The sequence below is a fragment of the Lucilia sericata genome, unplaced genomic scaffold (genome assembly GCF_015586225.1).
Source record: "Lucilia sericata isolate MDLA Ls3-8-SP2 unplaced genomic scaffold, ASM1558622v1 Contig000295F_arrow, whole genome shotgun sequence".
NCBI lineage: Eukaryota > Metazoa > Arthropoda > Insecta > Diptera > Calliphoridae > Lucilia > Lucilia sericata.
The window spans coordinates 103,614-130,121 of NW_023994320.1; the positions used below are offsets into that span (position 1 = coordinate 103,614).

Sequence of the window (26,508 nt, forward strand, 5' to 3'; positions counted from 1 at the left end):
ACCTAGTATATAATCATTCTACAAACAAAATTATTTTCATGAACCTGCCTAAGGTAGTAATGAACTGGTCATCATCTACAGCTGTTTTATTTGGTTAATGAATAATATTTACATTACGTTCTTTACACATGTTAATTTTCTTTTACATAACAAGATACGCTTTTCAAGGGATACAATTTATTTTCTTAATTTAGTTTGAGATTTTTTCTTCTCCTTTCTTGCATTTTTTCATTACTTTTTATAGCTTCATCATTTTTGCAAATTATGCTGTAGTTTGTTTTTTTCTTTTTGCTACATACACACATATTTACTCACCTGCAGTATTTCGTTGCATACAAATAAACGTAGACGTGCTGACCAATCTAGATATGTTTCCAAATTACATGTCTTTTTGGGATCTTGTACGCCTGGTGGTCCACCCGAGGATGATGGTTGGTCCCATTTTTTCTGTTTCAATAAAGAAAAATTTTTTAATAAACAAAAATTATTTTAAAAAGAAATACATATAAAACAAAATGCATAAATAACTTTTAATGACTTCTTTGTTTGAAAATTAAAAGAAGAATAAATATTGTCCATTTTAATTAAAATATTTTTATGTTATGAGCAAGAGTGTTTTATTTCTGCTGTTGTTATTTACTGGGGGGCTTAATGTGGAATATGAAATCATGAAAAAGTAATATTTAAATGTTGAATGTACTCATTTAAAAGCCATAATTACTGTGTTTATTTGGTCTTTATTGCTTTTGTAATGTTTGTAATTTAAAAGTATGTAGTTAATTTGTCAACTGTTTAACGAGATTTTGTTGTAGTATAACGGAATATTTGCGCATGTACTAGTTTACGCTACAGCCATAAAGAAATGTTATTGATATTTTTAAATGATAATGAATTGATCCCAATTATCATAAACTTAACAGATCTTTGTATAACAGGGAACTTCATAATTGCTACCTATATTTTAGCTGAATGTCCAATAATTTTGTATCTAAGGCTGTGGCCGACCATATGATACCCTACACCAAATACGAATATTAAATGTGATTTATTTTCCATAATAAAGCATTTATGTTGAAGTTTACCTTGGTTCCAAGATATTTAATAAATATATTGGCAAAAAACTTAAAGAAGCCATAAAACTTGGTGGATGGATTTGTATGAGAGCTAAGGCCAAATGAGGCTCAATTATTATGAAATTCTGCAAGGTCATCAAGGCTTGTATAAAATATAGTTGAGCTACTTTTTGGCGAGATAAAAATATATCTATTCAACATAATTGTGAGCTTAAAAGCCATTTACCGTGGGGGCTAGGTTAAATAATGCACCTATTTCAACCATTTTATAAAATTATATTGAAAATTGCTATCTGGAGCGTGAGGACAAGGTTTACTGGGACACAAAGCTTAATCGAATTAAAAAGTAATTCTGTGAATCTGTGAAGTAATTAGTGAATTGTGGACATTTAGTCATTGTCTGAAGGGGACTTTATATGGGCGCTATGGTCATATGAGAACCGATCACTACGAAAATTGGAAGTGTTGTTGAAGTAGTTATGAGCTAAAAGTCACAAATCGGAAGGTCCGGTTGTGTGGTTCTATGGCAAAAATTATGCCGATCCTTATAAAATTTATGTTTATGTGGAATTTATGTTTCTGTAAAAATTATTTGCGCCAAATTTCCTCGCTAGATGAAATAACGGACTGATTTCAAAAATTTCAATAGCTTTAGTCCGACAGACAGACAGACAGACGGACAGACGGATAGACGGATAGACGGACAGACAGACGGATAGACGGACAGACAGACGACAGGACGGACATAGCTTAATAGACTCAGCACAAACGCATAATATCTTTCTTACTGCAGTGGTGTAGGGTATAAAAATATGTCGGATGGGAAACCCCTATTGAAAAACATAAACTCATATGCTTCTTGCTTACGTCCGTGTAAAATTTTATCCTGATCGGAGCAAACGTTTACAAAATTTATTTCCAAAAATTTTCTCTTCTGGCCCACTGACAATAAAGTGATATTTTTGTAAATGCTCTACGTATTATTAAATGCATAATATTCTTTAACATTCTGAGAATTGAAAGTGGATAAGGTTAGTCGATTTAAATCAAATTTTAAATAAATTAAACTAGAAATAATAAATTATTCTTTGTATATCTGTTATTTGTTAAGCAGCACCTCACCTGCTTATCTAATAAAACATTACTACTGCACTGTACGAATTCCTCCGGTCCAATATGTTTGGCTAACTTTTTTTCTATGCGGCATAAAATTTGTGCATATTGTGTAGATGTAGGGCATTCAAATAGTTTGGCATCACACTATAATGAGAATACCAAATGTTATTAGTGTTTTCAACAGTCCTAACCGTAAATGTAATTATATAACAATCAACAATAATTTACAAAATTTCAATTTACCTTTTCCGTTGATGTGGCTGCTGCCGCTGATGTTGCTATTGTGGCTGTTGCTGCTACATTATTTGATGTTTGACAGGAGCGTAATTCTTCTTCGTGTCTTTCCAAATCAGTCAAACGTTTTAACAAGGCACTCAATATTTCCGAAACAATGGCTTCTAAACGTGTATTGGAACATCTGTGTGTGACAGTTAAATTATAATCAAACAAAATGTTACTATTACAATGGTTGAAAATCTTAAATAATAGATTCTAAGAAAATAAGTATAAAGAAAATTTAATCAAAACTGTTTATACTTTCATACTAAAATGCACAAATATGTCTGAATACGGACACCATGAACACACACCATTAATGTTAGTGATTATCCCAGCAAAATCTTTCTTAACAGAGTAATGAATTGCTCATTTCTAAAGCATCAGCTTAAGATTGTGATACTATGCTATGCTATATACGTGTAGCGAATATAGTAATGGATTGATCATAAGGACTTTTGAAATGTATCACAATTGTTCAGAATATTTTTGAATGTGACAGAATAAGTATAAATCCCACCCCGTATGAAATTATATCCTATATATTACAAGATATATACAATAAACAGTAATAATTGTATAATTTTTAATCTTCTTATGTATTTGTTAAATGTACATATTTATAGGTGCTTACTCACCTGGCAACGATATGTTTAACATGGCTCATCATTCGTTCATCGCGATAATCATAGGGAAACTTATTTGTCCATTCAGCTAATAATGCTACCAATGATTCTAATGATTCACTATCAGGTACTGAGGATAATAGTTTACCCAACAATTCATGGGGTCGTAAATATAAACGTGATGATAGTAAAAATGAAAAAATAAATTCCTAGAAAACGAAAGAATAAGAAAAATGTTAATATGTTAAATTAATTAGTCTATATTGAGTAAATAAATGTTATATTTATGTGAGTTCGTGGTAATTGCTTTATTTATTCTATGAAAATATATACATACATATGTTTATACTTAATTATGTCTGGTGAATCTAAAAAGTAAGCAAAAATTGTAGTAGACTCAAAATATATGCAATTAAGTATATACCACCATTAAAACATATCTATGTATTTGTGACTAATCCTTTCGAAATGAATTTGTGTATTTGTAGATTAGGTCGGTCTTGTAGTAAATGAGCGATATATTGATTATTATATCATATATTCGATTCTTGTAAGAGACCCTACTATGGACCCCAATTATATAACGAACTCTATGAAATTAAAGTGTTTTTATAAAAAATCTTGTTTGCCTTGTTAGTTAGTTAGTTAGTTAGTTAGTTAGTTAGTTAGTTAGTTAGTTAGTTAGTTAGTTAGGTTAGTTAGTAGTTAGTTAGGTAGGTAGTTAGTTAGGTAGTTAGTTAGTTAGTTAGTTAGTAGTTAGTTAGTTAGTAGTTAGTTAGTTAGTAGTTAGTTAGTTAGTAGTTAGTAGTTAGTTAGTTAGTTAGTTAGTTAGTTAGTTAGTTAGTAGTTAGTTAGTAGTTAGTTAGTTAGTTAGTTAGTTAGTTAGTTAGTTAGTTAGTTAGTTAGTAGTTAGTTAGTTAGTTAGTTAGTAGTTAGTTAGTTAGTTAGTTAGTTAGTAGTTAGTTAGTAGTTAGTTAGTAGTTAGTTAGTAGTTAGTTAGTTAGTTAGTTAGTTAGTTAGGTTAGTTAGTTAGTTAGTTGTTAGTAGTTAGTTAGTTAGTTAGTAGTTCGTTAGTTAGTTAGTTAGTTAGTTAGTTAGTTAGTTAGTTAGTTAGTTAGTTAGTTAGTTAGTAGTTAGTTAGTTAGTTAGTTAGTTAGTTAGTTAGTTAGTTAGTTAGTTAGTTAGTTAGTTAGTTAGTTAGTTAGTTAGTTAGTTAGTTAGTTAGTTAGTTAGTTAGTTAGTTAGTTAGTTAGTTAGTTAGTTAGTTAGTTAGTTAGTTAGTTAGTTAGTTAGTTAGTTAGTTAGTTAGTTAGTTAGTTAGTTAGTTAGTTAGTTAGTTAGTTAGTTAGTTAGTTAGTTAGTTAGTTAGTTAGTTAGTTAGTTAGTTAGTTAGTTAGTTAGTTAGTTAGTAGTTAGTTAGTTAGTTAGTTAGTTAGTTAGTTAGTTAGTTAGTTAGTTAGTTAGTTAGTTAGTTAGTTAGTTAGTTAGTTAGTAGTTAGTTAGTTAGTTAGTTAGTTAGTTAGTTAGTTAGTTAGTTAGTTAGTTAGTTAGTTAGTTAGTTAGTTAGTTAGTTAGTTAGTTAGTTAGTTAGTTAGTTAGTTAGTTAGTTAGTTAGTTAGTTAGTTAGTTAGTTAGTAGTAGTTAGTTAGTTAGTAGTTAGTTAGTTAGTTAGTAGTTAGTTAGTTAGTTAGTTAGTTAGTTAGTTAGTTAGTTAGTAGTTAGTTAGTTAGTTAGTTAGTTAGTTAGTTAGTTAGTTAGTTAGTTAGTTAGTTAGTTAGTTAGTTAGTAGTTAGTTAGTTAGTTAGTTAGTTAGTAGTTAGTTAGTTAGTTAGTTAGTTAGTTAGTTAGTTAGTTAGTTAGTAGCTAGTTAGTTAGTTAGTTAGTATTTTATAATATTTTCAAATCTTTATATTTTCAACTCCGATACAAATCGTATCACATCTTTACTTTCCAATCTTAGTCCTACACCAACGTTCATTTAGCTGACTAAAATTCCCTCGATTTCTTATTTTCCTGGGTTAATATGGCTTTATGAGCCATGGCCTAATATAACTACTCATAAAGTAGCAAATTAATTATTAACATGATTACACTCTGGTTAAATATGTTCTGCTTAATACTCAGCATCGTTGTAAGTAAAATAAGATTATTAAAACAAAATGTTAGGAAAATATATTTAAATGGGCCATTAAGTTAGTCTGTATTATTGTAAGTATAGTTGTATTATGCCTTAAAGTATATGTTCATCAAATTACTGAATACACTCTGAATACGTGTATGTATGTAGTTTTCAACACTTCTTTCTAATTTTTTTTATGTAGCCAATTTATTTTAGGTTAAGTATCACTATGCAGGATTTCCCCTTTTATTTTGTGAATGTGTGAATCTGACTATTACTCACACCATAGCTTTATGGAAAAAAAAGTGAAAAGATCTTTGGCATTGGTTGGTCTTTGGTTTTTTCCTTTTTTTTCTATTTTGGCAAGAGTTCATATACTTAGTAAATTATTTTCTTTAGTACTTGTCCTTAGTAAAATATTCAACTAATTTATGTTTTTTTATAATTTTTTTTTTCTGGCCTTTTAGGTTTTCATAGTTTTCTGTTTTGCCTTTTATGGGTGTTTGTGGTAATGCTTTAGAATTTTATCTCCGTTTTAACACAATTACCCATAAAAATGTTTCCGTTTTTTGGTTGGTTTGTTTGTGCATGCTTCATTTTTATGCATATTTTATGGTTACTAGATTTTGTTTCTTTGTGGTTAGAAATTCTTAATTAAAAATTACAACTGTAATTTTTAAATAAATACATAAATGATTTCATTTACATATATAAATGTTGAGAATAATTTTTTGGTAAAAGTTTTGTTTTTAGTAATAAAGTGTATTAAATATGTATAATACTTTTGCGTGTGAGAGATATTTTTTTGGTAATATGTAAATATTTATATTTACACTTAAAAATCTCCGAAATTTTATTGTTGATGCAAAATATTTTAATATTAGAAAAAAGGTTAATACTTTTTTATTAAAATTTTTTCAGTGTTTAAACGTTGCTTAATGAGGTACATGAACAAATCAAGGTTTGATAATAACAAAATTAGATTTTCGATTTCCCGCCTTGGAATATGTGGTCCTTACTGTTTAATGAAACTACTTAATAAATACAATAAAAAATTTTAAAATTATTTCCTGTTAACAAAAGTAATTATTTTCCGCCTTTGGAAAGGGCCAGAAGCTAGTTTTTAATGAAGCTACAGTATATCAATAGATTATTATTGGCTATAAATTTATAAATTTTAACAAAGTGAATGTTTTATTATGTCGCTTTAATTCGCTGCTGCAGGCAAGTGATGTTTTAACACGCTTTATGTATTATATCTCTCATATATTTTTATGCCCCTAAATTATATGTTTTTTTTTATTCTTTGAAGTGTAAACATCAAAATAATACATCCACTCAACATATTTATATCCCTAGGGAAACAACAATATTGTTACAAATTTTTAATTAAAATTTTATGTAAATTAAAGGAAGTATTATATTATGCATTTCCTTAAAAAAATAAAATTAAATAAATATAATAAATGTAAAGTATTTATACCCTACACCACTTTAGTGGAGAGGGTATATTGGATTTGTGCTGATGTTTGTAACGCACAATAATATTGGTCCTATCATTTTCTGAGTCGATTTAGCTATGTCCGTCCGTCTGTCCGTCCGTCCATGTAAACCTTGTAATCAAACTACAGGTCGCAATTTTGAAGATAATTCAATGGTACATGATCTTCTATTGTCCCAGGGACGATGCCTATTGAAAATGATTAAGATCGGTCCATTATTTCACCTAGCCCCCATACAACTGAACCCCAAAATAGGTCTTGTTATCCTTGTAATCAAACTACAGGTCGCAATTTTGGAGATAATTGAATGAAATTTTGCACATGATGTTTTATGGTACCGTATATGAAGCCTGTTGAAATTGGTTTACATCGGTCCATTATTTCACCTAGCCCCCATACAACTGAACCCGCCGAATAGGGCTTTTAAGTTCATAATTATGTTTAATATACTCATATCTTTACAAAAAGCAGCAATAACCAAGTTATATACAAGACCTGACGACCCCCATGAATTCCATAATAATAGGTTCTCATATGACCCTAGCCCCTATGAAAAGCCCCCATCAAAATTTCACTTAAATGTCCACAATTTTATTCAACAATAAACGGCTTAAGTATGTATATCTAAGGCAAGGTACAATTCAACTTAAATGCTTTATTATGGCAACTAAATCACATTATATTTTTGTCAAAGGTGTAGGGTATTATATGGTCGGCCTCGCCTGACTATAATTTCTTACTTGTTTTATTTGTATTTTATCATACAATTAAATTAAACGCGGGTTTAAAGGCAAATAATATAGAAGTTCATTAGTAAATGATATGTAGAAGTAGGAATGGTAGAAGTTAATTACACGTATACCATAATTTGCCAGATTTTTAATTATAATAAAAAGAGGTTATGGAATATATATAAAAAGAAACAGAAAATAATGAATATGTATATTGATAAAGGTTATTTATTTGAATATCTTTCTTCTTATAGCAGATGTAGGGTCAAACATGTCCGATTGTATTTTCTATCTTATTTTTTTACAAAGTTCAATGACCAAAAATAACAAGGCAACAAAATTTTTTTTTCTAACTTTATACAAGTTTAACTTTGCGTTTAACATTCCCATAAAGTTTAACGAAAAAGTTTTTTTTTATTTGAATTCAAACTTTACTGCTTTACTATATTTTTGCAAATTTAGCATATAAAGTTAAAACTATTTCCGCTTTTTCAACTTTTTTTTCCAAGTGCCAGACAATTAAAAAATTCCAGTAAAATTTATATCAAATTTGCTGAACATATGTACGTATGAGTAATTTTATAAAAAGTTTATTGGCAAATAAATATCAATCATACGTTCTGTTCATATAGAGTTTAAAGGGAAATTCATAAAAAAGTAAAAATATGTTTTTTGTTAATAAATTTATTCAAAATGTAATGAAAAAGTAAATGAATTTTTTTGTTAAATTATAGTAGTAATGCGGAAATTTTAATTGGTTTAATAAAAAAACCTTTAAAAAATATATGCATATAGTTATAGTACAATATTATGAAAATAGTAGCAATATACTTTCAATAAATATTGTATACATACTCTTAATTGTTATACAAACGTACACTAAGTTTAAATGGAAAAAACTTTTCCCAAAATACCTATGTGTGTGTATCGTAAATTGAATATTCTGTAAAATATTTATAACTAATATATATTCGTACCTTATCCAAATCTATTATATTTTTTGGCACTAAAACATCAACTAGAGATTCCAATGGGCCAGAAACTATTCTACCATTTATATACATTATTCCACCGGAACCCAGTACAGAACTCTGAAAAGATATATAAAAAATTTCTTTATATTTTAAAGTAAATACATAGGATTTTATTAACGGGTTATAAGGGGATTGAAATGGGGACAATAAATAAGATATAAATTTCTGATATATGATTTTTTTTAAATTTTTTGAAAGGATCATATCGCTCAATTAAACGATCATAATGATTTACACATTTTTAGCCGATTTGTATGACGAGAACAAAATTATAACAATGAGGAAAAAAACCTTTGTGATTTTTACCTTTAACGTTTGTGGTGTATATAGTACATATAGGTTTGTTATTCTATTTGTAATTTTCCGACCCTATAAAATATGTAGATATAGCGATGTTTATTTCCGTCTGTCTCTCTCTGTATGATAGTTGAAATTAATTTTCCAGTACACCAATATTTCCGAGATTCAAATAAAGCAAGTAAGTAGTGATTTTATTGTCACATATATCATCGATACTTTATAATAATCAATGTGGGCTTGGATAAATTATTGGCCGAGATCTTCCAATTTAAAATATTAATATGAATCGATCCTTTCCTTATTTGTACCCACAATTTACTTATTTATTAAATTTATTTTAAATTTTATTGTCATCTTTAAGCAGATTTTTGATTGATTTTTGTACCCCTCACCTTCGTGAGATATACATATACCAACTTTTTTAGTTAAGTTTGCTTTCAAGTATCTGTCTGTCCGTATGTATGAATGCAAAAGCTCAGCCAGTGGTTGGTCTTTTTCAACCACTGGGTGAGCTTTTGCAACGACTCACACCGCTATTGTGTTTCTTATGGAAGTTCCGGTCCAGTACACATGTACTTTGCTCAAGTTATTTAGTTAGTTATTTTGAAAGGGGGATGTATATATACATTGTATATACATCAAATCTGAAGAAATACACCTAGGCCTCTATCGGGCCTGTTGTGCGCTCCTTAACCAGTGCCTCAGGTAGGAATCGAACCCACCACCTCCGGTCTAACAGACTAGAACACTAACCACTAACCTACCGGAGGCCACACTTTTTTTGCTGAAGTACTCGAGCTATCTAATCTCTTGCCATAGTAGTCCCGTTGGGGAAGTACAGGTGTCATGAGCAAGCTCAATCTAACCCCGACAAAGGAAAACCTTATATGTCTCCCAACCACACTGAGATGGCTCTGTTGATTCAGCAACAGCACCTAGGGGACACACATTTTAATTGACAAGACTTATTTCAGTGGCCTCAAAAACCCACTATCAAAGGTTGAGCATGTTTTAGAGTGAATTCTAACACACTAAATCATGAAGGAAAATCGCTGATAAATTAAATCGCCCCACTCCGTTTTGCCAAACCTCAGTTGAGCACATCTCTCCCGCCGCTCCAACCGGGATTGCAATACACCAAGATGCGGGTCGTACATCAAGGAAACATGCACCGGGGGTTGTCCGAATATTCAATAATTAAATAATTCATCGAATAGAACGCTATTTAAAATCAGAAAATTCGGTCCATTTTTCAAAAGGTACTTTTTTAATTTTCAATAATATTGAACCTAGAAATATGAAATAAAAATGTAGAACCCGGATTAAGTGAGAACCTATAAAAGGGGACTTTTTGGTACTTTTTCGTTCTTCAAAAAATACTTTTTGAATTTACTACCATATTAAACATATAGACATAAAATTAAATGAGCGATAACATATAAAAGGGGACTTTTTAGTACTTTTTCCTTCTTCATGAACCTAGAAACATAAAATTAAATATTAAGAGTCTTAAGTTAGAGAAAATCTGCAGGAAAGGATTTTTGGTACTATTTCGTTCTATGACTGGTACTTTTTGGCTTTTATGCACCCTGGTTTGAAATCTTTAAAATTAGACATTCTGGTACCTTTTCGTTTTAGGACTGGTATTTTTTGATTTTTTATTATAAAATTACATGGGGGTAGGGACAAACGGACAGACAGACGGATTAGACAGTGTTAGAATCCAGTAAGCACCCATAATATAAGTAAGAAATGATCAAATCTCTGAAAAAAACCATGAAAATATATAAAAAAAATTAGAACTCAACCACAAAATAAATTTGTTATGTTATATGTTGCTGTATTTGTATATTTTTTATGAGAACTAAATAAAGCAGGCATAGCACGTAACATATAAAGCTACTAAAGTTAACAAACTCCTCGAAAAAGGATCTTTAGAAATATTCTTTGATACAGCTATTGAAATATTGATAAAAAGACAAACAAGAATCATATTATTAGATTGAATTAAAATGTAATTTTATTTGGAAATAACATTAAGTTATCTTTCTAGAACCACCCTAATGTACATATACAAATGTTTTATGGAAGAAGTATATGCATGTATATGACAGTTGACTGATTATGTGGTGTTTTAATTAAATTAAATCACAGTATTAACTGTATGAGTATAACATATGTATACTCATACAGCTAAAACATGTTCTTTTATTTAATCATATTTTTCCCACATTGTAACAGTGGTAAATATGTTAAAATAAAATATGTTATTTGTGCACAACCGTGCTCCTATGCATATGAAGGTAGTAAAAAGTTTGTAAAAACAAGTTAGAGTGCTATATTCGGCTGAGCCGAATCTTAAATACCCTCCACCAGCAACTTTTGTATTAATTAATAAAATATTTGTAGAAATAAGTTTTCTCATGTCTTAAATAGAAAAATCCCAAGATTTAAACAGCTTAAATCTACTACAATTCCAAGATTTATTGAACATTAGAAACGCCACTTTCTTTTAAATTTTTATAGCGCCCTAAGATATGCCTTAGCGATATTTAGTATTTACATGTATGCATGTGTGTGAAAGATTTAAGGATTTTCAAAATACATACATATATAATTTTGTTCTACACAAATTGATAATGCAAATAGTTAAATACGGTTAAAGCGCTTTTAGGGACAGGACCTAGTATGAGAGATATGACCAAATATAGACCGATCGTAAAAAATTCTTTAAGCAAAATTTCTGTACATAAAAACTATATTTCAGTAAAATTTTGTATCTATATCGTAATTTAGTAATAAGTAATGTGCGTTTTAGTCAATTTCTGAAGGGAACCTTGTATGGAACCCACCGCACCCATGTTATGAACCTATCGAGAAAAAATCTTGAAATATAATTTTTGTATACAAAACTATTATTTGTGCCAAATGTTGTATCAATGGCTTTATTTGGTAATGAGAAATGTGCCTTTAGGAGCTTTTCATAAAAGGACCTTGTATGGGAGCTATGACCAATTAAGTATATAAAGACAAAATTTCAAAATTTTGTATTTATATCATGAATATTGTGCATTTAAGCGATTTTCTGGAGGGGATCTAGTATGAGAGTTATGACCAAATATGGACCGATCGTAAAACAATTTTATAGTTTAATTTATGTATATAAGAGCAATATTTTTGCTAAATGTATGGATATCAAGATTTGGTAATGAGTTATGTGCGTTTAAGTCATTTTCGGGAAGGAACCTTGTATGGGAGCTATGACCAAGGATGAACCGATTGTGAAAAAATTTTGAAATGACATTAAGGGTTTTTGCATTGCAAAATAGTATTTATGAACAAAAATAGTATTTATTAATATCATTTTTTGGTAATGAGTTATGTGCCTTTAAGTGTTTTTCTGAAAGGGACCTTGTATGGGAGCTATGATCAATTATGGATCGATAGGAAAACAACTTCAGAGTAATATTTCTCTGTATATGAGCAATATTTCTGCCAAACTTTATATGGATATCTTAATTTAGTAATTAGTTATACGCGTTTAAGTGATTTTCGGGAAGGGACCTTGTATGGGAGCTATGACCAGTTATGGACCGATCGGAAAAAAATTTTATCTGTAATATTTCTGTACATATCAGTAATATTTGAACCAAATTTTATATGGGTATCTTAATTAAGTAATGAGTTATACGCGTTTAAGTGATTTTCGGGAGGTGAACTTGTATGGGAGCTATGACCAATTATGGACCGATCGGAAAAAACTTTCACAGTAATATTTCTATGCATATGGGCAATACTTATACCAAATTTTGTATGGATATCTTAATTTAGTAATGAATTATGCGCGTTTAAGTGATTTTCGGGAGGGGACCTTGTATGGGAGCTATGACCAATTAGGGACCGATCGAAAAAAAAATGTCACAGTAATATTTCTGTGAATATGAGTAATACTTGTGCCAAATTTTATATTGATATCTTAATTTAGTAATGAGTTATGCGCGTTTAAGTGATTTTCGGGAGGGGACCTTGTATGGGAGCTATGATCAATTATAGACCGATGGGAAAAAAAATAAAATATTTCTATGCATATGGGCAATACTTATACCAAATTTTATATGGATATCTTCATTTAGTAATGAGTTATGCGCGTTTAAGTGATTTTTGGGAGGGGACCTTGTATGGGAGCTATGACCAATTATCGACCGATCGGAAAAAAATTTCACAGTAATATTTCTATGCATATAACCAATACTTATACCAAATTTTATATGGATATCTTAATTCAGTAATGAGTTTTGCGCGTTTAAGTGATTTTCGGGAGGGGGCCTTGTATGGGAGCTATGACCAATTATGGACCGATCGAAAAAAAATTTCACAGTAAAATTTCTGTGCATACGAGTAATACTTGCACCAAATTTTATATGGATATCTTAATTTAGAAATGAGTTATGCGTGTTTAACTAATTTTCGGGAGGGGACCTTGTATGGGAGCTATGACCAATTATGGACCGATCGGAAAAAAATTTCACAGTAATATTTCTATGCATATGGGCAATACTTATACCAAATTTTATTTGGATATCTTAATTCAGTAATGAGTTATGCGCGTTTAAGTGATTTTCGGGAGGGGACCTTGTATGGGAGCTATGTCCAATTATGGAGCGATCCATAAAATTTTTCCTCTGAAAGAATTCTATTGATATAAGATTTTAATTTGTAAAATTTTGTGAAGATATCGGCATTGTGGCGGAAGTTATTAACAAAAAACCAATTTTCCGGGAATATGTACTTTTGTATGGGAGGTATATGAAATTGTGGACCGATTCTGGTAATTTTCAGCAGGCATCAAGATCTTGTGCAGAAACGAATGTATGGTGATTTCCATGGAATTATCTTGCATAGTTTTCGAGAAAACTACATCAGAATGTGTAAAAAATGCTTATTTTTTTCCGAGGTTGTTTTAAATTTTGATTCATAACTTTTCCCGGTGTGAACCGATTTTGCCCATTTGCAATACCAAACAACTTAGGAAAATGAAGAACATTTTGGGTGAATTTGGTTAAGCTCTATTGCTTCGTTTTATCGTGAGCGTGTTTTACACAGACAGACGGACAGACGGACAGACGGACAGACGGACATAGCTAAATCGACTCAGAATTTGATAAGGACCCAGAATATATATACTTTGTTGGGTCTCAGATGAATATTTCTTGGTGTTACACACGGAATGACAAAGTTATATATACCCTCTATCACCACTGATGGTGGTGGAGGGTATAAAAATGTGTGTGACATTTTTTTATATTTCACACTTTAACACTTAATTTTGAGTGATACATATTATTTAATAAGTTGGATAAGTTTTACTTTGTTGGCGTTAATTCGCTTTATACGACAAACGGAAACAATGAAAATAAAGAATTTTAAGAGTTAATAAAAAAATATTATGAAATTTTAATATTTTTCATAAACCATATTTAGTTGATGAAGAAAATACCTTAGTCAAAATACAGTAGAAATATTTACCACAACCGTCCTAAAGTTTACTTTAGATATACATTTTCAGTTGTTGTATTTATCATTTACTTAGGCTTTCCCAACTACACTTTCGTACTTGTTGTATACGTATTTAAATTATAGAAACCTACCTCAAAATTGACATCACATTGACTACGTTTGTGTGTATTCTTGGGTACATCATACTGTACTAAATCATTATTGGCCAGATTTGTGTAACCCAAACCGTAACCGTTGATAGAATTTTTAGTTGTGTTTGTAGAGGAAACCTACAAGAAAGAAGAAGAAACAATTTGTTTTATATGTAAAAAATTATTATAAATATTTATACTAACGACTTAATTTCTATGGACTAAAAACATTTTTAAATTTATATAAATTTGTTAAACATATAGTTTAGGTTTTATTCACCCTCAAAAAATATGGTGGTACATTGATTTTGTCATTCCATTTGTAACACGGAAATTTATAGTTTCTGGCTGCTTATGAGATTCTAAGATGATCTAGCCATGTCCGTCTGTCTATCTATTGAAGGCATGATAATCTTGATAACATTTATTTAATTATAATAAATTAATTAGTCTTTCTAATCTCTTGCCATAGTAGTCCAGTTGAGGAAGAACAGGTGTCATGACCAAGCTCAATCTAAACCCGACAAAGGAAAAACCTTATATGTCGCTCAACCACATTCTGAGATGGCTCTGTTGATTTGGCAACAGCATCTAGGGGAAGTAATTGGTAGTCCGAAACACGGATCATTTTAAATGACAAGCTTTATTTCAGGGGCCACAAAGACCCACTGTGATAAGTTGAGCATGTTTTAGAGTAAACTTTAATACACTCAACCATGAAGGAAAATCTCCGATAAATTAAAGAAAGGGCAGTGATGACCTTACACCACAATTCTGCCTCATGTCTTGCTAAGCCACCAATCACTCCATCCGTCAAATCCATCAATTACTCCATTCGCTCTATCGAATCAGAGTACACATCAGAAATCACCAGAAAAAGTCCACTTCGAATACCCAATCTTTGCATTATCAGCAATCACTCCATCCGTCAAATCCATCAATTACTCCATTCGCTCTATCGAATCAGAGTACACATCAGAAATCACCAGAAAAAGTCCACTTCGAATACCCAATCTTTGCATTATCAGCTCAAATCCATCATTTTATTAATCCACTGTCATGCTCTGTAGTTTGTACCGCTCCTAGCATCTAGGAACGATAGCAGAAATTCATCATGAAAACTATTTTTCACCGTGTATCAGTCTTTTTACAAAGCACCCCCTTACTGCGATTTAGGTTTCAACCACAGCCACTACGTGGATCCCAAAGGAACTCAATCAACTGACCAGCCAGGAAAAGTCCGGTGAGCAACTGGCCACCAGTAGTACTAGATTATGTGCTGCTCTGGCTAGACCTCTTTTCAATTCATGCAAGGACTAGGCCAGGCAATGAATTGTAAACACCAGTTTATAATCCCAGCAGACTAGAGGTATTGAAATTTTGCTTAAATATTGTCTATTGATAAGGTTTTTAGGTATTGAAAATAAGATATATCGGTTCACGTTTTCGGATAGACCCCATACAAGTGGACCAAAAAACAGCTTTAACAGGCATAACTGTTTTAGAAGTACGAGTATAGCGATGAAATTCGACACAAATAAATTTCATATAAGCCAAAATCTCACCACTAAATCTCTCTATCAAATGTAGTAAGGATCGGTCCATAATTGACCCTACCGCCCTTACAAGGTCCTCTTCAGAAATTTACTTTAACGCTCATTAATGGTTAAAAAATACGACACAAGCTGTATGTGGATCGGTCAATAATTAACCCTACCCACATATAAGGTCCCCTTCAAAAAATTACTTAAACGATCATTGCTGGCTTAAATATGCGAGTTAAGAAATACGGTTATGAAATTCGACGTAAGAAACTTTTATACGAACGTTAATCTTGTTACCGAATTTCATGCGGAAAGTGTCGGTAACTCACCCTACCCCCATATAAGTTCCCTTTAGGGAACTGGCATAAAAATGCGAGTATAGCGAAGATATTGAATGTAAACAGGTTTTATATGAACCAAAATCGGTCTACAAAAAGTTATGAGGATAGGTCAATAATTGACCCCACCCCTCATATAAGGTCCTCTTCAGAAAATTTGATGAGGAGGATTCAGAAAATTACGAGTACAGCGATGAAAATCGACATAAAAAGTTTATACTTACTTAAGAACATAATTCTTCATTCCAAATTTAATGAGGAATGATCTCTAACTGACCTTATAAAAGGTTCCCTTTAGGAAAGGGTTTTGCTTATTTAAATTCTATACAAACAAACACAAAATTTTATGAGTATCGGTTCATAATTGATGCATATCAGAAAATTACTCATACGCTCACGGTTTAAAAATTGAAATAAATATTTTGTTTTTAAAAATTAATATTTTGTTAGTTCAAAAGAGTTCGGTTTACAATTGACTTAATCCATATTCCAAATATTACCCTGATGTTTATAGGGGGCATTCCTTTTACGGCATACGGTTCGGCGTATCTCATATACCCACTAGCCGATTGTAACTCTTTCACTTGTTAATTATCAGACGCCTTGATGGTGGGTATATAAAATTCGGAATAGACGAATATAACATTTTTGTTTGTTTAATCTAAATTTTACAGCCAACATAATACATACATACACAAGCATAAAATTAAATTATTTTTCCTAACGCTACTACTGGCAAGAGTGCATAACTTTGTCATGAATTGAAATCTAAGAGCAGATGTAGTGTGGTAGTAAAAGAATTTCAAAAATAAAAGAAAAATACAGTTTGTGGCTTTGTCATCAACTACATGTTCTTGTAAATTGGCCTGTCTTCTTATCTTTATAACATTCATTTATTTCTATCTTTTCATATAGTATATGTATGTATTTTCGTTTGTGTAAGCACAGCTAAATGAATTTTACAGTTTCATCTTAAGAAGATTTCTTCTGCTATTATATACATACATTCATATGTATACTCCCAGTATAGCTAAAACTACTCTTTATATTACCAAAAACTATGCTGGAATACTAGTTATGGTTTAACTCTTTATGTATGTAGGTATGTAAACCATTTTATATATATAGTGGTTGTGCTACTAGTATGAACAGTTGCAATCATGTCCTTTACATGCTAAAAGCCATTACACAATGAAAATTTCCATTTCCGTATTTGTTGTTATAGAAAAGGAAGTAAAATTGTTATTAAAAATCTACTCTATTTGAAAATTTTGTATGAGAGAGGACAGTGTTTATTTTGGAATTTATGTAGTTAAGTGCAGAAATCCATTTTTGCATTAACTGAATAATGGAATTTCCATAATTTTAGATTAGATAGACAGACCTGGTTATACTAAAAACAGAAATGCATTTGTGTATAGATGAATGTACAGTATTGTACATTATATATGTAAGATTATCAGATTAAATGATATTTAAAATTTGTTTTTGTCTCCTCTATGTTTATATTATAGTGAAAAATTCTTATGATTTAAATAAATGTTTGCGTAATTGTTACAAGAGGAATGTTTCGTTGGAAAAACTATTATTAATTGTTGGTACGAATTTTGCAATTTAATTTAATATTATTAAACTTGTTTAAACTTGTATTTATGTATTTCATGAAATATAAATGAATGTTTGGTAATAAATTAGTTAGTTTGTTTACAGATTTGAAATAATTTAAATCTAAACTAATAATACGATATAATATGATAAATTAAATAATCAAATCTTATCCCTTTTAGGACCCTATTCAGAAAGAATATTTAAAATTTTGTATGAAAAACAATAACAAAAACTGAATAGTTTTCATATAAAATTTCCGAATTCGGGCTTAAATATATTTAGATGTCATTATTCCCGATATAACAGCTAGAGCCTTCATTCCTCTCAAGACACACTTTAGAATCAACATGAATGTTTAGCACACTAAACTAGAAATAGGGGGCGTGACACCTCCCATATCTGGGAAACTATTGTAGATGAAATCTTAAAATTTTGCACAAAGACCTTTAGCATCTATGAGAATATTTAGGGGAAAAATGTGCGAATTTTCATAAGGGGATCTTGACACCACCCATACGGATTGAATACAAAAATTCGTATATCTGAGAAATCAATATACAAACATTAAAAAATATGAAAAACAAGTAAGAAACTATAGTCGGGCGTGGCCGACCATATGATACCCTACACCAATTGCGAATATTAAAGCATTTATGTTGAATCTTACCAAATAGTGTTTGTACGGTTGCATGCTGACTAGGGGAAATTAAAATTCAATTACAATAATTTTCAACAACCTTCATCATTGGATCCAAAGAAGAGTATGTGACAAATTTTAACAAATTATATTGGAAATTGCGAGCTTTAGCGTGCACATAAGGTTTACACGGTCACAAAGACGGACATAGCTTAATCGAATCAGAAAGTGATTCTGAACCGACTGGTATACATAAGGACAAATAGGTTTGAGTGTTACATACATCGGCACATTGTGCCGATTTTTGGATATATAGTAGTATATTAGACGTAGTTAAGAGATAATAGACCCAAATTGGAAGTTCCGGTTGTATAAAATTTATTTCTGCAAAATTTCATCATATGGACATGTGGACATTCAAGTCATTTTCAGAATGTCTGTGGTTAAATGGGGCCCGATCATTACAAAAATAGACAGTGATATTTTTAATTATATCAAACTTAATTATGCTGATTTTTGGATAGATAGTAGTATATTAGACATAGTTAAAAGATAAAAGGCCCAAATCGGAAGGTCCGGTTGTATGGGGGCTAGGACAGAAATTGAGCCGATCCTTATAAAAATTATTGTCGTGAATTATGTTTACATTAAACTTATTTTTGCTAAATTTATAAGTGAGTTGTGGGCATTCAAGTCATTTTCAGAAGGGGACTTTGTAAAGGGGCTACAGTCAAATCAGGCCCGATTATTATGAAAATCGACAGTATTAGTGTATAATTATATCAAATTTATTTATAATGATTTTTGGAAATATAGTAGTATATCGAAGTTATCAGCTAAAAGACCTAAATCGGTAGGTCCGGTTGTATGGGGGCTAGGGCAGAAATTTAGCCGATCCTTATAAAATTTAATGTCGGGATTTATATTTATATAAAACTTATTTGTGCCAAATTTCATCGATATACTTGTGTTTATAAGTGAACTGTGGACGTTCAAATCATTTTCTGAATGTGACTTTGTATGGGGGCTAGGATCAAATAACGCTGGATCTTTACGAAAATCGCTTGAATTATTAACACTTATATAAAACATTTAACATAATTATGAGGTCAAAAGCCCTATTCGGGGGTCCGGTTTTATGGGGGCTAGGTGAAATAAAGGACCGATTTTAACCATTTTCAATAGCGTTCGTGTTTGGAAGCGCATGTTTCAAACTTCATCAAAATATCTCAATCAAAAATTGCAACCTGTAGAGTGCGCACATGGTTTACATAGACAGACAAACGGACTGACGGACATAGCTTAATCCAATCAGGAAGTGATTCTGTGCAGATTGGTATACTTTAAGGTGGTGTAGGACCAATATTTTTGGGTGTCGCAAACATCAGCACAAACGCATAATACCCATCCCACTATAGTGGTGTAGGGTATAATTATTATCAATGGATAATCTCATAGAATTTAAAAAATTTGTTGGTTTTTGAAGAAAAATTATTGGTTTTTATTTATAAAACATAATAGTACACAAACTCTAGAAAAATTGTACCTCAAGCTATGTATATTAGCTTATATTTATTTATATTCAAGAATATTTATTTTCTTTTAATAAATACCAGTCATGGTAAATAAATTTTACAAATTGCCAAATTCTATAACTAGTAAAAATACCTCAAAGTCATGTTAAGAGTTAATAGATATTTATAAGAAAAATATTTACCTAAATTCTTTTATATATCAAATATTTTACAAATAACAGAGAATTTGTCAAGTTCTAAACCCCTTTCGATGTATTTGTAAGCATTATGACGTGTGTATATTTTACTTTACACATGATATACCTACAATATTAAAAGAGATGTTCAAAGAAAATTTACTGGTAACGTATTATATAAAGAACAGAATATTCTTATAGATAAATAATGGATTTGAGGTATAAGAAATTGCTATTCATGTAAATATGTAGACAAAAATTTTGCAAAATTTATTATAATAAATGAAACATGAAAAAAATATATTGCATATTTTTGAACATTTTTTCTATAAAATTTAAGTGATGGGTATATTTGTAAACTGTATGGGAATTAAATTGATAGATTTATATTTACTTATGTATATGTATGAGAAATATGGGCAATAAAAAAAAAAGATGAACAAGTAAGAGTGTCATACATATTTGGGTATGTCGAATCTTATATACCTTGTTTATGTCGACTTTTATCGCCATACTCGCTATAAAGTCATTTGCTGATGGGGACCTTATATGGGATGTTGGGTCGATTATTTGCCTATTCTCATAAAAGTCAGTAGAGACGTGTTGACTTGAAAGAAACTTACTTATGTCAAATTTAATCGCTATTCTCGTATTTTTTAGCCAGTAACGAGCGTTAAAGTCATTTTCTGAAGGGGATCATATATGGGGATAGAGTCATTTATGGGCCATTTATCAGCAAAGAGGTGTTGGTTCTTAAGAAACTTACTTATGTCAAATTTCAATGACCGTTAAACTCATTTTCTGAAAGAGACCTTTTATGGGCGTATAGATTGATCCTTAATAAAATTGGTAGAGAGGTTTTGGTTTATAAGAAACTCGATTTTTTAGGCCAGTAATGAGCGTTAAAGTCTATTTCTGAAGGAGACCTTATATGGGGGGAAGGGCCAATTATGGGCCGATTCTCATAAAAGTTAGTAGAAAGGTGTGGTTCTTAAGTAACTTACTTATATCAATAGAAACTATAATTTTTAGGCCAGTAGTGAGCGTTATAGTCATTTTTTATGGAGGGCACCTTATATGGGTGTTGGTTCTTAAGAAACTTACATATGTCAATTTTCATTGCGATACTCGTTTTTTTTAGCCAGTAATGATAGTCAAACTCATTTTCTGAAAGAGTCCTTTTATGGGGGGTAGGTTCAATTATGGATCGATCCTCATATAATTTGGTAAAAAGATTTTGGCTCATATGAAACTTATCTGTGTCGAATTTCATCGCCATAATCTTACTTTTAAAGCAATTATGCTGTTAAAGTTGTTATTCGGGGGCTATACGAAAATGTTATCCGAAATTGCGCATTTTCAAAACCAAATACACCATACCTATAAGGAATACTTGTGGAAAATTTCAACCCTCTAGCTCTTTCCGTTTGGACTCTATCATGCTTTGGACAGACAGACAGACAGACAGACAGACAGACAGACAGACAGACGGACGGACGGACATTGCTAGACCGTCTTAGAATTTAATAAGGACTCTGAATAATATATTTTTTCTTTATGTTTGTATTTTATCAGTTGACAATACATACATACATTTTAATATTTTAATTATTTACGGTCTAGAGTATCAATGTACATTAGACTGGGCCATTTTGTAATGGGTTGGTTATCTGAAAAACCTTTGTATATTTTTGAAAAATATTTCAATTTTATATACATATGTAATTAAAAGCTTCTCCATGCCGCCAGCCTTTAGCCAAAAATAAGACACAATCAAACATACAATACATTTTTAAGTGCAGGAAAAATAAGTTGAATTTTTAGAATAATGTAATAAATATGTACATAAATATCTATGTATGCAAATGCTATATTTTTCACAATTTTAATTAAAGCAATAAAATTTTAATTAAATAATAACATATATATACATATGTAGATATTTTTAGAATAAAATTTAATGTTTATTTTAAAATCTATTTATTTCATGTCATTTACAATTGTAATTGCCAATTATAAAATAATGAAAAAATTGACATTTGTTTTGGACATCAAAATGAACGATTAAAATTTGGCGTATGATGACTTTTTAATTAAATATTTCACAATTTTTTTTTTACCAAAAATTATGTCATTATTTTATGGTTTTTATTGTTATTGATTGTTTATTAAATATAAATTAAAAACTAATCATATATGTATATGAAAGAAAATAATATTTCAACAACATGTACAAATGTTTAAATTGTTAGAGAGAAAGATGAAAACATATCCCAGCGAACTTTTTTCGCATACATACATCTTTCAACTAATACCAGAAATGGTCTAGCACGATCGGTGTAATCGTACAAACGATTTTATGTTTTTAAATGGAGTTAGAAAGATGAGGCTACATGAGTTGTTGTTTTCCAAATTTGGCGAAGTTTTTACACAGTAGTACTTCTAATTATCCTTGGCTGCAAATTTACATGGATTGACTGACAGTTATAATCGACACAGAAATTTATTCTATGCCAATTTGTGTTGTATTTGTGCGATACAAATAACAGCACAAGCGTGTGAGGTATAAAAAATATTATTAGTTTGATAATTGTAACATTTATTAAAATTGAAATAGTGATATAATCATATAAATACTAACATATGTATGTCTCAATTCATATTTACCACACACTTTACAAAAAATCTTCAATTTTGTCTACTTAAATCGATAAATATTTTATGATCTAGAATTACTACTACAAAAAAATCATTCGATTTTCCAACAAAACCATATAATATTATATTACTAATATAATTTAATTTAATGATACGACGTGTAATTGACGCAATACGATAAATGTTTATCATAAAAAAAATGTTTTTGTCAAAACCATGCATAAACTGAAGTACGTACTTTTATGTGTTTGTGTAATAAAATACAATACTTAAATGTAAAATATTGACAAAAACAAGTTAGAGTGCTATATTCGGCTGAGCCGAATCTTAAATATCCTCCACCAGCTACTTTTATATTAATACTTTTTTAATTGATCAAATATTTGTAGAAATAAGTTTTCTCATGTCTTAAATAGAAAAACCCCAAGATTTAAACAGCTAAAATCTGTTACAATTCCAATATTAGAGACTCCATTTTCTTTTATATTTTTATAGCGCCCTAAAATATGCTTTAGCAATATTTAATAATTTGCATGTGCGTAAAAAATATATATAATATTGTTCTACACAAATTGATAATGCAACTAGTTAAATACGGTTAAAGTGATTTTCGGGACAGGACCTAGTATGGGAAATATGACCAATTATAGACCGATCGTAAAAAATTCTTTAAGTATCGCACCCATACTATGAACCGATCGTAAAAAAAATCTTGAAATAGAAGTTTTGTATATAAAATTAATATTTGTGCCAAATTTTGTATCAATATAGCTTTATTTATTAATGAGTAATATGCGTTTAAAAGATTTTCGTAAGAGGACCTTGTATGGGCGCTATGACCAATTATGGACCGATCGGAATATTTGTGTATATAGGAACAATACTTGTACCAATATAAAAATATGGATATCTTAATTTAGTGATGAATTATGTGCGTTTAAGTGATTTATGGACCGATGCAAAAAATTTTTTCTTTGTATGAATTCTATTGATATAAGATTTTAATTTGTGAAATTTTGTGAAGATATGGACATTGAAACGGAAGTTATTAACAAAAAACCATTTTCCGGGAATATGTACTTTTGTATGGGAGGTATATGAAATTGTGGACGGATTCTAGCAATTTTCAGCAGGTATCAAGGTCTTGTGTAGAAACGGATGTACGGTGATTTTCATGGAATTATCTTGCATAGTTTTCGAGAAAATTACATCAGAATGTGTAAAAAACGCTTATTTTTTTCGAGGTTGTTTTAAATTTTGATTCATAGCTTTTCCCGGTGTGAACCGATTTTGCCCATTTTCAATACCAAACAACTTAGGAAAATGAAGAACATTTTGGGTGAATTTGGTTAAACTTTATTACTTCGTTTTATCGTGAGCGTGTTTTGCACCTACAGACGGACATACGGACATAGCTAAATCGACTCAGAATTTGATAAGGACCCAGAATATATATACTTTGTTGGGTCTCAGATGAATATTTCTTGGTGTTATACACGGAATGACAAGGTTATATATACCCTCTATCACCACTGATGGTAGTGGAATTTATAACAAGTGAGAATGTATAGTATGTCATGGCCGACCGTATGCTATCCTACAACAGTGTGTATGTTAAAAAATAGGATTATTTTTATAGTTTATACCTTAATTCCGAAATATTTTGGGGGCTAGATTCAAATGAATCCCGATTTTTACGAAAACCGACAGTATTATTTTGACTTATATTAAACAAAGTTTTGCTGATTTTTGCAGAGATACTGGAACATTTAATATAATAATGGGCTTAAAATCTCTATTTTGGAGGTACGGTTGTTTGGGGGCTAAGTGAAAAAATGACTAGATTTTAACCATTTTCAATAGGCTCCGTCCTTGGATCAAAGGAAACTTTTGTGCCAAAATTTTATCAAATTATCTTAAAAATTGCGACCTGTTGATTACAAGGTTTACATGGTTGGACGGACGGGCGGTCAGATGGATAGACGGACGGACATAGCTAAATCGATTCAGAAAATTATTATAATCCTATTGGTATACCTTTAGGTGGGTATAGATTCAATATTTTTATGCATAACATACATCAGCACAAACCCAATATTCCCTTCCCAATAAAGTGGTGTAGGTTCAGGACACGATATCTCAAATCCCAGATGTGTTGGAGAAAATCAGATTAGTATTCAGCACAGCTTCAGAAAAGTATAACTTGGTCTCAGGGTTTCGATTTACGGACAGTTTCGTTAAAACAAATAAGAAAATTGTTATTTGTCTCTTAGTATAACCTATGATAGGTACTAATATTGGCATAAACGAATCATATCCTATTTCCTTTAGTAGTGTGCTGTGTAAGAACACTAAAATTTAGCGTGACAAACAAATCGTAGTAGATTTTTTATTATTATTGACATAAGAGTTTGAATACGAAATGAATGAGTTATTGATTTTCAAATATTGAAGAACACATTTTTTATTTAACGTATTTTTTCGGTTTTTTTAGACAAACATGTAAAATTTTTTAGACATTGGCAAATATTTATATATTAAGATTTTTCATGTTCCATTAAAGAAGAAATACAATAAAAATAACTTTTAAGTACAATTAAATATTTATGTTCAGTGTAGATATATATGTATGTAAACTTGTACAATAGTGAAAATTGTTTTTCATGGTTAATTATTACATTTAGCTTCTGTACGGTAAACACTTTCTTGAATACAAATTATTGTAATTGTAAAAATATATATATGTATGTATGTATATATTTATGTGTAAATAAATATTCTTGTTTGAATGTGTTTAATTAGTCACTATGGAAATGTTCTCATGTTTACAAGTTAATTTACACATCATCAAATACAAATGTGTTTAATTAAGAATATAATATTATTTCGAAGGTTAATAGTTATTGAAGCAAAAAAGTATTTTATTTCACTTGAATAAAAGGCACAAAAAAAAGAAACATTTTTTCCGGAATATGCTTTAAATTGATTTAATATGAATCGTAATGGTTGATTGAAATTATGTAATTGTTTAACTACGTGTAATAATTTGTGTTTAAGTTCACTCCACTTAATGATGTTTATGCATCCGACGGATATTATAGACTTATAGAAAAAAGGAAATATTCAATATTTGGAAACGTAGATTTCATCAGTTTTTAAATCAACACTCTCTTCCCATGATGTTTATGCATCCGACGGATATTATAGACTTATAGAAAAAAAGAAATATTCAATATTTGGAAACGTAGATTTCATCAGTTTTTAAATCAACACTCTCTTCCCGTGATTTGGGTTCAACCATAACTATCCGAAAGAAACTCTCTAATGCCCTGCGGGCCACCGATTCTCGAGATATCACTTAGGTAAGGTTCTCTAGTCAGATCAGATGTCAAATGACACTGGTAGGAAAGGGCAGGTCACCAATTTTGTGACCCTATAAAGTGTATATATTTTGAATTCTTATTGATAGTGAAGCCGATTTATCGATGTCCGTCTGTCCAGATTAAGTTATGTCTGAGCCTGAGTCAATTAAGTCATGTCCGTCCGTCTTTCTATATAAAACTTGTAGTAAGTTTAAAAAAAAGTAT

At 30.3% G+C, this 26,508-nt stretch overlaps 1 protein-coding gene across 1 annotated transcript in view; it reads right to left on the reverse strand.

Moving 5' to 3' along the window:
* The window catches only part of LOC119603351, a gene marked incomplete at its 3' end in the record, with an annotated part of 100,101 nt that overhangs the window by 72,175 nt on the left and 1,418 nt on the right, over positions 1–26,508 (reverse strand). Inside the window, exons 2-7 of the mRNA XM_037955359.1 lie at positions 14,426–14,563; positions 8,421–8,534; positions 3,104–3,300; positions 2,433–2,607; positions 2,196–2,333; positions 316–447 (exon numbers count right to left, since the gene is read on the reverse strand). Coding sequence (XP_037811287.1) covers positions 316–447; positions 2,196–2,333; positions 2,433–2,607; positions 3,104–3,300; positions 8,421–8,534; positions 14,426–14,563 — 894 coding nt within the window. The remainder of the gene's footprint in view (positions 1–315; positions 448–2,195; positions 2,334–2,432; positions 2,608–3,103; positions 3,301–8,420; positions 8,535–14,425; positions 14,564–26,508) is intronic.